This window comes from Dermacentor albipictus, chromosome 6 (assembly GCF_038994185.2).
Source record: "Dermacentor albipictus isolate Rhodes 1998 colony chromosome 6, USDA_Dalb.pri_finalv2, whole genome shotgun sequence".
Classification (NCBI taxonomy): Eukaryota; Metazoa; Arthropoda; class Arachnida; order Ixodida; family Ixodidae; genus Dermacentor; species Dermacentor albipictus.
The window spans coordinates 76,280,847-76,296,984 of record NC_091826.1 but is presented as its reverse complement, the minus strand read 5'-3'; the positions used below and the strand labels follow the sequence as shown (position 1 = coordinate 76,296,984).

Below are 16,138 nucleotides of genomic sequence, written 5' to 3'. Positions count from 1 at the left end.
CTTCAGTTACATCTTATATTGACCGCACCGTCGCACTGCTGCCTTCACTACCACCAGAAAATAATTGCATAAGTGTCCTCATAGCTCCGTTGTATAATTTACTATATGCAGTACCGTGTAAAAAATTGCATGCTGATACATTAGGGATACAGTGGTGGAGGTCTCCGGAATACGTTGGACCATCTGGGGCTCCTTAGTGCGTGCCACATACATGGCATACGAATGATTTTGCATTACAGGGCACTGTAAGGAGAAAGGTGGAGGAGTTGCCTAATCCAACAGGTAACGACCTGCTCAGAAGCGCACGCAGTAGACACTGAGCCACCATGATGAGTTGACGAATAAACACGAAACCTGTGGAGAACGCTTGCATGCAGGACGCACGAGGGCAGCGCTGAAGCCACGCTCGCAAAGATTGCGCTATAATGATTTGCGTGCAGTGCACCAGCGCGGCGTTTTCACTGCCTCGCTCTCTGAGAGTATTGGAGGAGTCTGTACGCCCTTCAGATTCTGAGACAGCCATGAACAAGATGTTATGCTGTTTTGTGCAGACATAACTTCATGCAGATGACTAAATATAATATATTTATTACGAAGGTTCCCTGTTTTTAGAACGGATCAGAAATGCTACTGTTTAGCTCAAGGTGGATGCCTATTTCCAGGGCTAAAGACAGTAGCGACCTTCTGTCAGAACCACAAGACATCGTCACTGGCCGGGTAATTTACTCTTCCGAAATTTGTACAGCATTTGAGTGGGGCTTACGTGCGTATTGCGCCTGGCAGGGTTAGAGCACGCAGGACACTTCTTTTTATTCGATATCTTCATCCTTGCCCTTTGCAAAAGAACTATAGAATTCAAACTTCCCGTTGAAGGATGCTAGAAATGCCTACGATGTAAGAAAGCGACGTCATTACAGATGACAGAGTCACGTGAGTGTGACGATAATGCAAAATAACAGAGTTGCGCGGCTCAGTCTGTGGCGTGTCACAGTGGTCGTGCTCATACCGCAACATCCCGAGAAAAATTTCCCACTCGAGTTTGCCCATCCCTATCTCAATGCTTTCGTAAAAGATTACGTTCCCGTGATGTGATCCCTTAGAGCAATGTTACCACGTAGGTAGCAACCGGGTGCCGCAGCTAGGTTATCGCAACACAGCAGCTTTTCTCTGATTTGGTAGCTAGGCGCGACATTGGCTACAGTTTTGATAAGCCATATGATACAAAGGCTGTGGCGACGCTCATATAAAGATGAAATTATTTTTTGCACTTTTTGGTACGTTCCGGAAGATATGTAGCTAACCAAAAAACAGGTTGTCATGAACGACATCTAGGTGCAATCACCGTTACCATTCCTTAAGTAGCCGCGACATTTCCTGCCGTCACCACATGCGTGTTGTATGGCCACATTAGGGGCTCAGGTGCATAGCAAACATCAACGCCGAAATATATACACCACATTCTTACCGTTTTTCTAGTTTATGCGGTGAAACAAAACTATAAGCAAAATCTACGGGGTCACCAATTTACTTGCTCACGTCGTGGTGTTAATGGCGTGCACCGGTTGAAGCTTGTTGCTCTGTTTCTCGCCTATAAAACGGCCGTAGCGTGGGGGAGAGAGACGGGTGTGGGGTGTTCTAAAAAGTGGTACAGTAGGTACTCTTCGATTGTTGGAACGGTTTCAGTTCGTGCTAAATACCTTGAGGTTCTCCACAATAGCCTCATCTGGCTGGACGTCATCATGGATGGAGACCAGCATGTCTTTGTAGCCACCGTCGGACTTGTCGATCACCAGTGCGGCAACGTTCGCGAGTAGGCTCACGAACGCGAACACTCCAACACTGTGCTTAGCCATGTTCAGGAATTTCTGTGGAGCGAAAGCAATTACGAGATTAGTTAATCGTATAGTTTTGACATGCAAACATCACAAGTAGCTGAGAATGGTTATTTGTAAATTGTATGCGGGGCCTTTTACGTGGATATTTATTCTTTCCCCCCCTATAGACAGCGGTTCAGCCCAAACATAAAAAAAATTGTGACCTAAATTATGCAAATCAATTAGAATAGGTATGTCTTCCCACAAGAAAGTATTGGGGCATATACTAAGAGATGAAAGTCAGAAAAACTAGCCAATAGCTTGTATAGCTAGAAACTTTCTGCGATGATTTCAAAGCTATAAATAATACCAGATTTTCTAAGTGCCTGTTTAAGCTATGGTTTATATACAGGGTGTTCTTTTAGCCGCTCCTAATCTTTAAAGTTAGCAAAATATAAATCACGGTAACGTTATGTTTACCATATGAGTGTACGGATAGGCAGCCTCTAGACACAGAAAAATTCACGCAATAACGCGCGCAATTAGTGAAGTTACGGTCATTTACTTTGTAATTTTCAGCAATGAGTGGCTACAGGAAATGAGTGCTTTGGGGCACGTCTTCGACATTACCTATCGCTACGACAAAATTTTGAATAGCGGATTTCATGTGGGACCTACACGAGCCATTAGTTCCCTAGGCTCGTTGAAAGTGTAAGGGGCTGGAAAAAGAGCGTCTCTGTCGTCGATGTCACTACCCCCCCCCCCCCCGCCTTTCTTCACGTCTCCGAGGTCACCATCGGTCCGGCCCGAGAGTAGCGTGGGTTAGGGTGAAGCCGCCCGTCCGTTCAGCCCTACCACACACCCATACCACATGCCCGACTTACCACGCGACATACCACGCGCCCAAAAGGCGAGAGGTATGTCGCAAAATTTGGTGCATGCTCAATTCGCACGAGTGGATGGAGCATGCACCAAATTTTGTTGACCTGTTGACAGCAGGCAACCGTTAGGCGGAGCAAAGATGTTGAAGGTCGGCAACTACCTTGGACAGCAGGTATCGCCTCCGTTACGTAGATGAGGCGCTGGAAGCAGACGACACTGGCACATTTTTGCAGATGTGATTTCAGGCTTTCGTGTTACAGTGAAAATGTGACTCAAGGCTGCCACATTCTGTGCTGCAGCCGCATGTGTTGCATTGGCACCGTCATCCTTCTTCGAAACACTGCACAGACATCTTATCTGAGCCACCTCTTAAAGATGTATTCCAGTCGCATCATGTCGGCAACATGCGGCATATTCCCGGACGATTGCTCTGAGCGCGCGCAGCCTAGGCTGGTTGGGCAAAACCTCTCGAATTATCCAACGTGCTGCGTTATACGCCACACGAAAGTGATATTGTCGCGGGAAGCGATTGGTCCCAAATCCCCGTGTTCGGCGCGATGAAGCAGTTTTTGTAGTGCTAGTAACAGCTTTCAAGAATGGGGAACACACGCACATCTGTCGCGGAATACGGCTGCGTAGGTCGCCAAGACACATCTATTTACCACGCTGCACGCGTGTGAGGCTCCGAGTACAGCTTGCTGACATGCTTGCATGTGCTTGCTCATGCTTGCATGTGCTTGCTCATACTTTCTTTGTTTCACTCTGCCAATTTTAAGAAAGTGCTTAAAGCGCTTGAATGCATGAAATGCCCTTTGCTTTTTTACATACATGAAGTCACCATAGATGAAGTCAGGCATCAAGTATGCATATTAAAAATAATTACTTGCTGCTTGCAAACTTCAAAACAAAATATAATGTATGATGATGTTCTCAGTCGTGGATGACGTTCTCACCATGTGCAAAAAGGCTGTGAATAAGTGGTTAACTTGGTACAGCAAGAATCGCAGGTTAAGCAGTGAGTGTACAGTTCATTTTCGCTAGCATAAAAGCAATATATAGGTATGTATAACGGTGACCTTATGCAGATATGTACTCATGAGATGTTTTCAATGAGAATATTTATTTCAACGTAACTAATTTATATTGCTGATAAGAGAGCTGATTTTGAGGGAAATGAAACAATCGTATTATTTCTTGCCAGGCTGGGTGTTCATGCTGTTGCCAGTTTACTACTTATACATACATAAATTAACATTTCAACAACGTACAAACCATTACCGAAGTGCACAAAATTAAGCAGTATCATGACAGGCATGCTCCCTCTCTCACCCATGGCAGCAAACAAGGATGATCGACTTCAGACTGATACTGTCAGTATCATACATGCATGTTCTATTTTGGTTGCCCTACATATAAAAAATGAGCTCACACACGATGCACATGATACATGAACTATTGTAAGCTCTACTCAGGTTATTTGAGTTAGTTGGGCGTGGGTTGCATGTTGTTTATGTATTTCTGCAGTGACAACCTTGCTAGCTGATGCAGTCATATTTTAGGAAAATGAAAAAAAAATGCATAGCATAACATAAACAGCTGGCCAACACCTGTATTTATTTAAAAGCAAACAGAGATTATCAAGTGACTTAGCTTAGCAGTGAGTTCAGCCACCTCTTGTGGCCTGAAAAGTTTGATGTTGTTAGTAGTTCTGTGTTTGTATTTCTTAATTAGTAGGTACTTTAACATGCACATGACAATGAAATGAAGGCTCATATGGCGGAAGACGGGACCACACTAAAAGTGAGGAAACATTCATTGCCATTTTTTATTTGCATCACAAACCAGCAAATAGTTGCTTAGGTTTAGTTTCGTGAATAAAGCACAAGGTGTTCTGCGCAAAACTGGAAGATTGTTGTGCTCCATTATCTATCGACTATTCAGGTAGCCAAATGAATGATACCCCATTAGCACTGTGAGAGTACAGAAATTTGCACTAAGGAGGCCGCAATGGTTCAGCCTCTGTGCCAAATGTAAAATTGTTCAAGAAGAAAGCATGCATACTGGTGAATTGGGTATGCATTCACATCTACTATTCGAATCCACACATCACAAGTCATCTTTCATTCCTTGGCACATTGCTCACCATTTTACAGACTGTTTCAGCGCTGTATGTGTGCATTAATATAACTTCGCAAATCAAAGCTGTGGTTATTAAATACACTGAAAGCAACTTTGCATGCGTATTAGATAATAATATGCTCCTACAAATGGGTCAGCTTAGTATTATCAGCTACTTTCTTTGCTAGTGGTTCACTGTTACGCCTGGCCTATACGGTGCCATTGGACAATGCTGTATTCCTGCAGGCACGCTAGAACAGATGGGCTATGCACAAACAGCCTTCTATATCGCACTTAAATTAAGGTTGTGTAGATTCGCTGCAACAATGTGTTTAATGGCGTAACTGCCGAGCATTTAAAGAAGTGTTTGAAATGTAAGAGTGCACGCTCAGCTTTGCAGGTGTAACATTTTACCTATATAGTGCAAGGACACATTGATGGAGAAAAGATACCAAACAAATCCTCGTGATGTGACCTCGAAGTAACAATGCAAGTAGTTTTCTGTAGTATTTAGCCATAAGCAAGTGAAGTAATCTGTAAATTCAAAACTGTAATACGTAAACTGAGACACCATAAAAAACAACATAACACTAAGGTGTATATATTTTGTTGTCACATCAGCTATTTGTGGTGGAGGTCAAGGATGTATACGCGCTATTTGTAGCTGAAAACAGCATGCATAGAGCTGATAATGTTCAATGGAAAAGATTTTTAATGTGTCAGACATGCATATGGTACCTTGTCCAATGCTTTGCACACAGGTAGCTATGTTTGGCACAGCTTGTGCCAAGCATAGTACACTCATAGTGGACTAGTACATACAAAATCTGTTTTGCACCTCTCCTTTGATATTCTACCCTCCGACACAGAAGTACCGAGTGGAATTCTTCTTTGTCAATATTCTAAAGGCAAACAGGTTTTTGGCATCACAGGTCGCAATCTTCCGCACAGGGCCTTTATTGCATGTTCTGAATGCGCATTCATTGCCAGTGGTATATCTTATAATGTGAAAATAGTTTGTTCAACGTAGTTTTACCTGTATATTTTTGAACTGACCCACACGTTCTCTGCCCTCCTTGTATATCCTTCCTTCAGTACTGGTATCTGTGATGTGCCTTTATTAGCGCAGTAAATGTTGTGAAGGCTCTAAATTCATAATGTAGGAAGCCTATCCAATATACACAAGAAACTTGCAGGAAAGGTTATCACGACAAACCAGCCGAGATGGTGGCAATATTCTACTTGTTTTGCAGCAGCACAAGTGTTCCCACTTGCACTGCCGGGTGATTGTGACCGATATGCTTGCGAAGGTTTGGGTCATTCACATTTCATGGGATGAGTAACTGTCACATAGGTGCAACTTCTTTCTCTGCCTATATCGATGATTGAACTATATGTGGCAGGTTTAGCTGTTTGATTATTGGCGTAGCTGAAGTGATGTATCACACATAGTTTCAGCACACTACCCGATTGGCGAAAAGCATGCAGGAATTGGCCTTTGAGCTATCGGTTCAGTGGTGTCTTTCCACTAAACTGACTTTTGAAGAGGTGGATTTCACTTCATCGAAAGACCCATGTGAAAATGAGCCTAGAACTCATGACGCCAAAGACAGTCACCATTTGTGACTGACGAACAATACGTGACAGAACGATGAATAGTGTAATTCATCTCACTAGTATACGAAGAATTGCAGCTGCATTCAGTATTTCACTGCTGGTATGCTAAACAAAAACCTTTATATGAGTTGTTTGGATGGCATAATCAAAAAGACCCCTCGCATAAGCGGTCGCAAAAGCTAAATAAAAAGCTGCTGCTTCAGCTACTGCATTGGCCTAAAATATGCATTCTCACATGCAGTTGATAGTGTCCATAATTTGGTGTACATGCAGGTATAATATGTTGTAACTGCACCGTGTGATAAAATTTAAATAAGATCAGCTGAATACCACATAAAATATTTTAATGGGATATAGTTGGTGCAACATGCCTTGGTATTAGAAGTTGGGCTGTTTTATTCACACACACATGAACGTATATGCAATGTAAACATACATTTGTGTTTACATGTTACTTGTGGGCATCAAATGAACAGCGCAACTTATACAACAAGACACAAAGACAAATAATTTTTTCCTGCCAGCCCAATTCCTATCAGCTATGCAGTGATTTTTCTCTCACCTGCAGCAACTCAACTCTGTGGATAAGTTAAGCTGATGTTGCTAATCTAAGCTAGACATGGGTGTCATATACATAATATGATAAAAAAAGAAGTGACTATGTGTATAGGCCTACAATTGATGGTTTGACAATATCTTATCTGGCTTGGCAGGAAATTTGTGTCAAAAAAGGAAAATTCAGCAACAAGATATTATAGGGAGCGGACACTGTGCCGGCAGAGTCACTTGAAAATTTTGCCAGCAGTTCGTCCACATTGGCTGCTTCTATCACATAACTAATGCTGACATAATTGTGAAAATTTGCATTCAGGATAAACTCATGGCAGCCAATAGGCACGTTTTATATTATGATAGCAGCTGATTTCTCAGGAGGCAATTCACTGTGGTTATAAACATGCTAAAGATTGACAAGAAACGAGGCACCCCTTTCCATAGTCTGGTAGCGCAGCTGAAAACTATTCAGATAATGAGGCAAACCATGGCCTGTGAAATATAAAGATCAGTAGGTGGCCTCTTATAGCAACCAACATCCTACACCCACGAATAATAAGTAGCAGTAAGCTTACTGGCAGATGAAAGTGTATCGGAAAAACATTTAATGGACACACTTTGCAGGATCAAGTCAGTTTAATGCACATTTTGTTAATGACTGTTGGCAGAATGAACACGAGGAAAGAAAATAAAGCACTTATCAGGCACCTCATGCTGTACTTATGCCATTGTTCACCATAAACTCAAGGCTTCTGTCAAAACAGGTGACCCGAACCAGATAATACGATAGGGTGTATATACAAAGGAGCGGCAAACTTCCGCTTAACCAATTATGCCTGCATTAACAACGTGACCAAAGCTAGCGACTGAGGAAGAATTCTGGGAGAAATTTCTTTCACGCAGTTCTGCTGGCTGCTAGACGAATATTATATAACACCATACCTGTGACACTTACTTACTTGTTACTGCTCGGCTTACGTGTTCATTTTTACAGTCATATTGATTTTTATCAGCAAACTTAAAATTTTTACTTAACAGGAAAGAAGTATGCAGTGTATACCTATAAGATATTCATCTACCATGCCACTGGCATCTTCACAAACAGGCTCTGTGCTTAGTCACCAGTCAAAAACAAGCAACTCGGATTTTTGGCTATGTAAGCCGCTTGCATCACAAAATATAAGGCGATTTACTTTGTGAAATCTAGAAATCCTTGCCATTCACACCAATTTCCACACAATAGAAAGCAAGGCTGCCCGAAATTTTTATTCATTACATTAGTGCTGTCAGCCATGTCCACATTTCAGGACAGCGCTGTATGTCTTACACGTAACTATTGTGATGTTCCCTAAACTCCCCCCAATAGAACCACCTTCGTAAAAACTTCTGAAACAAACGATACACGCACGAAGCAGAAAAGGCCAGTGTGATAGGACTTATGTATTAGTGTACTACATATGAAAACGCGATCGGCAACAGTTCCGCATATTTCACTTCTGAGTACAGGCACATCGGTAGAACGCGCACTTCTACACCCATTAATGCTGCGACACATTGCACATATATGTCGCAATTTGTAGCTTGCGAACATATTTCATAACAGCAAAAACACAGCTCGAACGTCGTGGTCACCTCGGCGCATCGAAGCAGGCAAACGGCTCACACGCAGTATAGAACCCACTTCATAACAGCAAGAACACAGCTAGAACGTAGCGGTCACCACGGCGCATTGCAGCCAACAAAATGGCTCACACGCTGTATAGTACACGCTGAACGGCAGCAATAACGAGGCAATAAAATTTTATCGCTCCTGATTGTATCATTACTTCTGAATGTTGCGAAAGACTGGAGTTCACTTCGCGGCAACGGACCGCATACGCGGAACAGATAACGATTGCGAATGCTGGGTGCGCCGATCGGACAGTATATATTTCGCCACGCCCTGAACGTGCGTCCTGCTTAGAATGCACTTGTATGTGATGAACTTCTCGTTTGCTACGCACACGCGAAGCGTGGAACAAAAAATCACGAAGTCACCGGCTTCAAATGTTTCTTCCGAACGCTCTCGTAAACACAAAACACGCTTCCTGCGTTCCGTCTGCTTCTGTCGACGATCGCACGCACTGACGAGGCGTGGAAGGATACACCGGATTGCTGCCTTTGATGACTATCTTCGTGGCTGCCAGCTAGCTCTAGTAAAAATCGCAAGAAAGAGAAAAATGAACTGTTTCTGACGCGGCTGTAGATTGGGCCTTGCGTCCCCACTTCGCTTCGAGCAAGCGCCATGTTTGCTGTGAGGACACCCAACACCGTCCGCTTCGTACCAGCCAATGAGACACGAGCAGGCGTGTGAATGGGAAAGTTGCGACCGCTCGTCCCTCTCCTCTAGAGAGCCATCGGCACGCAGGCGGACGAGGACGGAACGGACGGGCGGATTGACCATGTTTGGGCCCTTAGGGCCGATATACGCTCGAGCCGTCCATCGCCGCAAGCCTCACCGCAAGCGGGCGATCCGCCAGTAATGGCCGAACTCATGTAACGAGAGGAAGTCGTCAACGTTTGCCTCCGTGCGACGACTGCACAAACATGGCGCTGGTTCGAAGCGGAGCGCGAAGCCTAGGCCCCTAGGCTGCAGCGGCTGTTTATCTTTTGTGTGATTTATTGTGACCATTGCAAGAGCTATTCAGCAACCGCGAAGCTATTTGTCGAACGCAGCAAGCCGCTGTACCCTTCCTGACCTCTTGAGTTCGTGCTATCACCAAAGGAAACAGACTGATGCGTGTTTTGTGTATACGAGGGTTGGAAGGAATGAAGCCGCAGATTTCGTGTGTTTTAGGCCGTTTTTTTTTCGTGTGCATTAGAAAGCATGACACACGTTCATGACATGACATGACATGACGTTCATAAGCATGACACACGTTCGACACACGACAAAATCAAACATTGCGATCGCCCACCTCAGCGTATGGTGATCGTAGGTGCTCTATGTGCGCGCTTCATCGATAGGAAGATTGTCTGTTTATACAGTGCTGGTTTTTGTTTGAGAAGTGATGATACGACGGGTAGCGATGAGCTTCATTGTCGTGTCATCGCAGTCATTCGTAACGTGCTGCTTCTGTCTTGCCTCGTGTGAACTATTTTGCGAGCCGCGACGCACATTGGTGACCCCGAACACGTACAGAACGTTCGAGCACTAGGGTTCTTAATTTTACAAAGTGTGAGTGTACTGTGATGTGTACGTGCAACGTTTCACAGTGCTTCTAGGCGTGTAAGTTTTCGTTTTAGGCTATATGCATATGCTCCGAAGTTAACCGTGCATAAGCGTTGCGGGCGAGTTTTGATTCCACCCTTTTCTGCCTCGTTCACGCATCTTGTGTGTTTTTGAGAAACTATTTCTGTACATGCGCAGAGTCGTGAAGTGTTGACGTCCTTATGCGCAGTTCTAATGAACGCAAATTTCGCGCACTTTTCATTTCTGTCATGTGGACATTGGTGTGAACCGCAGAAATCCAGAGGAATATTTCTAGATTAAGCAGAGTATGCAGTTTGGTCCTGAGGGACGTGAGCGCCTTGCATGTGCAAGAAATTAAGGTGCTGCTTGTTAGTGCCCGGGTACACAGTTTGTGCCAACACCAGTGGCACGGCATGATAAACATATAATGTGTGAAAACTAGAATCATATTTGTGTTTCTTCAGAAATTTGCATTTTTGATAAAAATCCATACGAACGTAACAAAGTATGAAGACAACAAAACAACTAGTATGATCCATATATGATTCGAGGATTGGAGCAGCAGAACTTAAGGAACACGGACACAGAAGGAACGAGTGTACGAGGAGGCAGCTGCACTGTCGACTGCTTTCTTTATTGAAATTCCCACTCTTATTTATTTCGTTGCCATATCTCTTCTCTGATCTATCTGAGGCTGTCTCAAGAAGGTGACTTCCTTTCTTGTGAAGGCGAATGATGGTGTGCTTACACATTGTCTGCTGTTTTACTTATCTCAAATGCCTCAAGAATCTCCCGAGTTAGGACTTGCACTTCGTGAAATTTGGTGACTCGTTCGCTCAGTTTAACCGAGCGAACAAGTACAGCAAAACATAAGAGCGAACGTAGCATGCATTCCGAGAAAAAAAATATGAAAAAAATACGCAAGTGAGAAGAGGCGCGAGGAGGAAAGTGGAGAGGAAGGTGGAGCAGAACCATGAGGCAGAAAGCACTGGAGTGTATGGCGAACGCGTGTGAATAAAAGCGAAAAAGTGTGGTGACGGTAGCTGTGAGAGGGTGCCAGAGTAGCACCAATTGTTTGGGAGGAGAAATGTCTGGCGACTTCTGTGAATAACGCCCATGCGTCACCCATGCTCTGGCTCACGCTATCTCCAGATTAGCAAGGCATTGGCACCCCACTTCGCTCCGTTTGCAACCTGCTACACGTGACTGATTGTCCATGCCAGCGAAATGACAATATGGGAAGAGCTGCACTCCAATTTCGTATTAGGTAGTATCGTAACCGTCTGTGATTTTTTTCTGTAAATTGCATGTGCGCTGAAGTAATAACCATTGCAGAAGCATCACTGTAAGCTTATGCTCTTATGCATGTCAATATAGGTATTGTATCAAAGCAGATTGCTTTGTACACATTTGTTTCCTGAGCTGTCTCTGCATATTTTTCACTTTATTAAGAGGGGAGACTAGGGAACAGCTTAGAGGTTATATCACTCCTGAACGTATTGCAATTATTCATTTTGTTCTAGGTAATGCTGCAAAGCATTACCTAGAACCTTCTAGGTAAATTACCTTCTAGGTAAATTTGCTGTAAACTATGCAAATGCTCCTTATGCAATTTTTTGCGCATGTGACGCCACAGCAACTGTCGTATGGCAGTACCCAACTGTCACATACCTGTACACGTGTACTTGTGTGATACCGTTTCCCTTTCTGTCACGTGGGCAATATCGTGATCGCATCATCCTCGCCCACTATGTGTATAAAATCGCTGGCCTCCAATCTGTGGAGTGCTTTTTGTTCTTATATTACTTGGTTCTCATTCTGCCACGTTAAGTTCCTGCCATGCAAAAAGCATGTTTCAAGTTCACTGTGCCTCTTCGTTCACGGAAGCCCTGGAACACGACACCATTATTTCACGCTAACAAAACGCGTTCTGTGAACTGTACTCCATCTCACTACTTCCTTGCAGCACTGGCGAAGCTGCTCAGTTGAATGCCCCGCAAGATGTGTTCATTCGCGCCGCATGGTCTGCTCCGTGTCTGCTTTCCATCTTGTAAGTACGAATTGCATGGTTGGAGGATTGAAGCAAAAAATATTCAGACGACATAACCATAAGCCTTGTTTACGTGCACGCGATAGCGGAACTTGGCTTCACTTGTACACTTTCCCTTCATTTACATTACAGCCTCCTTAGCAAGCAGCAAGGATGAACGTCCTCATAAATGTTCACTTTCAGCACAGCGCCTGCTCGACATCTACTTGCTGGGATGGAAGCAGTTTACGAAACAATCTAAACGTCTATTTTACGAACTACCGCATTTATCATGGGTCCCAAATGGGTGTTGCAACATTAAGCCTGTGTGCAAACACAAGGAAATGTACTAGGATGCTGATCAAAATTTTCGTAGGTGTATTGTGTAAAACCACAATCACATACAGGAATGACATGACACTGGTCATGACTTAAAGCAATGGTTCGTTACAGATGCGGTACACATATATGGGCACATAAACATGATGCTGAATGCAAGTGCGCCACTTGCAAGCTTGACAAGAAATGACAGTCACTTTTCAGATAGAAGTGGCATGGTGACATACTAGTAATCAACGCCTGTTATTTCTTCATTCGCACAATGATCAGTTGTTTAATCCTTGTGCCCAGACACAATAACGCATCTCCAAACCACAGATGTCACATCCCATCTGCTCTATTCAACTTTGCCATATGAAATGGGAAGGTCATTGACATAATCAGTTATGGATTATGCCAAAGTGTTATGCCGTTTCTTGCAATTTTGTCTTCCATGAGTATTTGGCGTACTGTGGAAAATAGTACCCTGATGATGTGTTATATATAAGATGATTCTATGAAAAGGTCCTTCATTAGGTCAATTTTTTGCACAACTGTCATGTGTTTTTAATTGCCAATTTTTGGAAGCTCTTTATACAACAGCCATACATTCTTGGAAAGCTTTGCGATGAGGCTCTAAAGCTGTTGATATGCTATTAAAGTAGTTTTGTTACGATAACAATTAGTAGCCTTGCATTTGAAACTTATCCTTTGTCCCCAATAGTTAACTCTCTCTTGCTTTAGTTGGTTAAGATGTAGTACCTAAATTTATGAAACTAAATAGTGACACTACAAGTACATACGACATCGTGTCACTAGTCAATATTTGACACTTACTATTTTTGCTCAGTTTGTGTTTGAAAAAAATAAACTTCACCCACATCTGTTTCTCATACAATGCACAAAGATGCAGCCATAATTGTGCTTTCGGAAGTCTTACTTCCTGCGTATAATAGTGGCAAAAGCAGCTTTTCAGAAAGAACTTAATTTTGTTTCTTTGTGTATTCTGTTTTTCTGCCCTGAGTTTAGTGAATTGATAATTATATCGCACACAATTACACAGCCTCTCAATTGAACAGGCATTTATTTGATACACACGAATTCGCACCCTGTTCATCTAGATTCCAAACTTATGCTGATTGTGGCCAACCTCTAGGATCTATAGAAGCATGTCTATGATGTGTGTCTGATGGCACATATGCAGTGCTACTTTGAAGCTAGTTATAGTTTTCACAGCAATGCAGCAAGTAAGGTCGTTGCGTAATTATTTTAAAAAAAGGCAGCATCAGCTAGGCTGTAAAGGGGACGAAAATGATTTGTGCCATTCACCAAACATACAAACAGAATATTACTACATGCTATGGGCTAGTTAGTATTTGGAGTGATTAAGAGGCTTGTATAAGTGATGTTGGGTTAACCTGGTTTACTTGTCGTGGTAAAACACACGCTGCGAAGTTACATGTCTTAGTATTTGAGAGATTGGGGAGGTGGCAGTGAGACTCCCTGGGGAAGCAATACTTTAGTTTTACAAATGATATGGCTTGACTATATATTTTCATTATTGCTTGTTTTTAAATATGTCGGTGGGTTAGAACTTATGAAATGTCACAACACCAAGGCTCAACATCCATCCTTACTTCTCAGAGGCTTAATGAATGGTAAACAGTTATGCTTTAAAGCATATTTTGTTAAGCAAAACACACCATATTCATTTTAGTGGAATAGAAAGAGGTGAGTGAAAACAGCCATCCTATTGTAACACGCATGAAGGTATAGCGGAGAGCCAGAGGGCTAATATATGTTGATAGAGTGAACAAGTAGCTGTGACTTGCAAGCTTATTTTACTCCAAAGGGAATGCAACGGTAAAGTTCGTGGAGCTGTAAGCAACACAGGAACGAGTGAAAGATTACTTGTAAAATACGGATTTGTATGGCAGATAAGAATGTGCGCGCAATTTTCCACTAGGCATTTTTTCTATCCTAGGTTCAGCACAGAGTGTGGTGAGTCAGTATGGCTTCTTAATTTGCAAATTTCTGCGTTCCGTTTCACAGGGATTATGGGGCTGTCTGGGGCTGTCTGCATTTGTTTGACTACTGACTACCTATGAAGTGACTGCATAATCGAACATGTCCGCATTGCCGATTTGCAAAGAACTAATTGTGAATTAATCACAAAGCTCCACCCATGAAACTCTCTATTGGTTATGAAAGTAGAAAATGGCAACAAACATTCCGTTACTTTGTTGTGCTGCTCCGCACATGGTTCTAATAAACTAGTGTCTACACTGCAAAAAATCTGTTCTTTCATTAGAGGTAGGTGCAAGTTGCACTGACGCAATGAACATGCATTCATTCCCCACAAGCTACTGCATGTTAAAATTGGTGCTACAGCAGGCACGGCAAATGTTCTCCTCTACTTGTGTCTTGTGCACCATATGAGCCAGAATATAATTTCATTATCATGGGCCTGTTTAAGCAGCTACTAATTAAGAAATGCGAATATAAAATGACTGACTACGTCAACCATTTCGCATGCAAGATCACTGCACTCATTTCAAAGCTTATTAGAGAGTTTTAGATCAGGGGGATGCAGTCATTGGGGTACCAAGTATTAGGGGGCCTCAACGCTTGCAGCCCCTTATTCTAAATCTCTATAGTTGCTTGATAATCTTGGTCTGCTTTGAGATGAAATACAGGTACTGTGTCCCTGTTTGTTACCCTATATACTTCCCTTTCTTTTTAATGTGGTTGTGTATTAGCTAGCTAGGTTGTCCCTACATGACATGTGAACCATGTCCCAACTCAATCATACAGCATCCCTTTGCTATTGCTCACTGACTTCATGCATCCTGTGCAAGCTTCCTTTTTGTCGAAGGAAAAGAATAAAAAGAAAAATGCATGCATAAATTATGTTGGCAGCAGCAAGCGGTCTCAAGGCAATCATCCTTGATTTCACAATTGCTCAGAGAGGAAGCATGCCTGTATTTACTTTAAGCACAGGCTGTACATTTATTAAATGCTGATAGATGTATGGATAAATTGTTAAAGGTTAGCAGATTGGCAAACCAATCCTTTAATCATAGGAATTGCTGCATTGTGTGCCCCCGTAAACCTTTGTGATCTCTTAAGGCATGAATAACACTAATTCTATTTGCAGGGACATTTTAGCACTAAAAAGAAGTGGAAACATTACGTGATTTCATACCTATGTGGGGTGTCTTTTCAGCAATATGAATTAATATTTGGTTTCATGTTAGCGGTTTACTTGTTTCGGCGCACCGCAGTAATCCATGTCTGTCTTCTGCTTTTTCGTACCATTGTCTTGTGAATCGGCAGAATTTGACTGGTGGCGTCAACCCTTTCGTGACAGTTAACAACACAATATTAATTTACCGTCATCCGAAGAGGCGCCGTCGCAAACAAGAGAAGTTTCGCACGCAGCTCGAACTGAACGCGGGCGCGATAGCGAAGAGAAGCCGCGGCGAAAACCTACACCCGTTGGATGTGAAATCATTCCGCCAGGGGAGAAACGAGCGCTGGCGTGTAGCATGAAACTTGGCGTGCAGGCCTCTATAA

At 42.9% G+C, this 16,138-nt stretch overlaps 1 protein-coding gene across 2 annotated transcripts in view; it reads right to left on the bottom strand.

Annotated features, from left to right (window-relative positions):
- Positions 1–16,138, bottom strand: part of LOC139061212 (calcium-activated chloride channel regulator 1-like) — a 266,208-nt gene that overhangs the window by 233,754 nt on the left and 16,316 nt on the right. For both annotated transcript variants that reach the window (XM_070540869.1, XM_070540870.1), the window contains exon 4: positions 1,698–1,865. In XM_070540869.1, coding sequence (XP_070396970.1) covers positions 1,698–1,853 — 156 coding nt within the window. In that variant the 5' untranslated portion in view covers positions 1,854–1,865. The remainder of the gene's footprint in view (positions 1–1,697; positions 1,866–16,138) is intronic.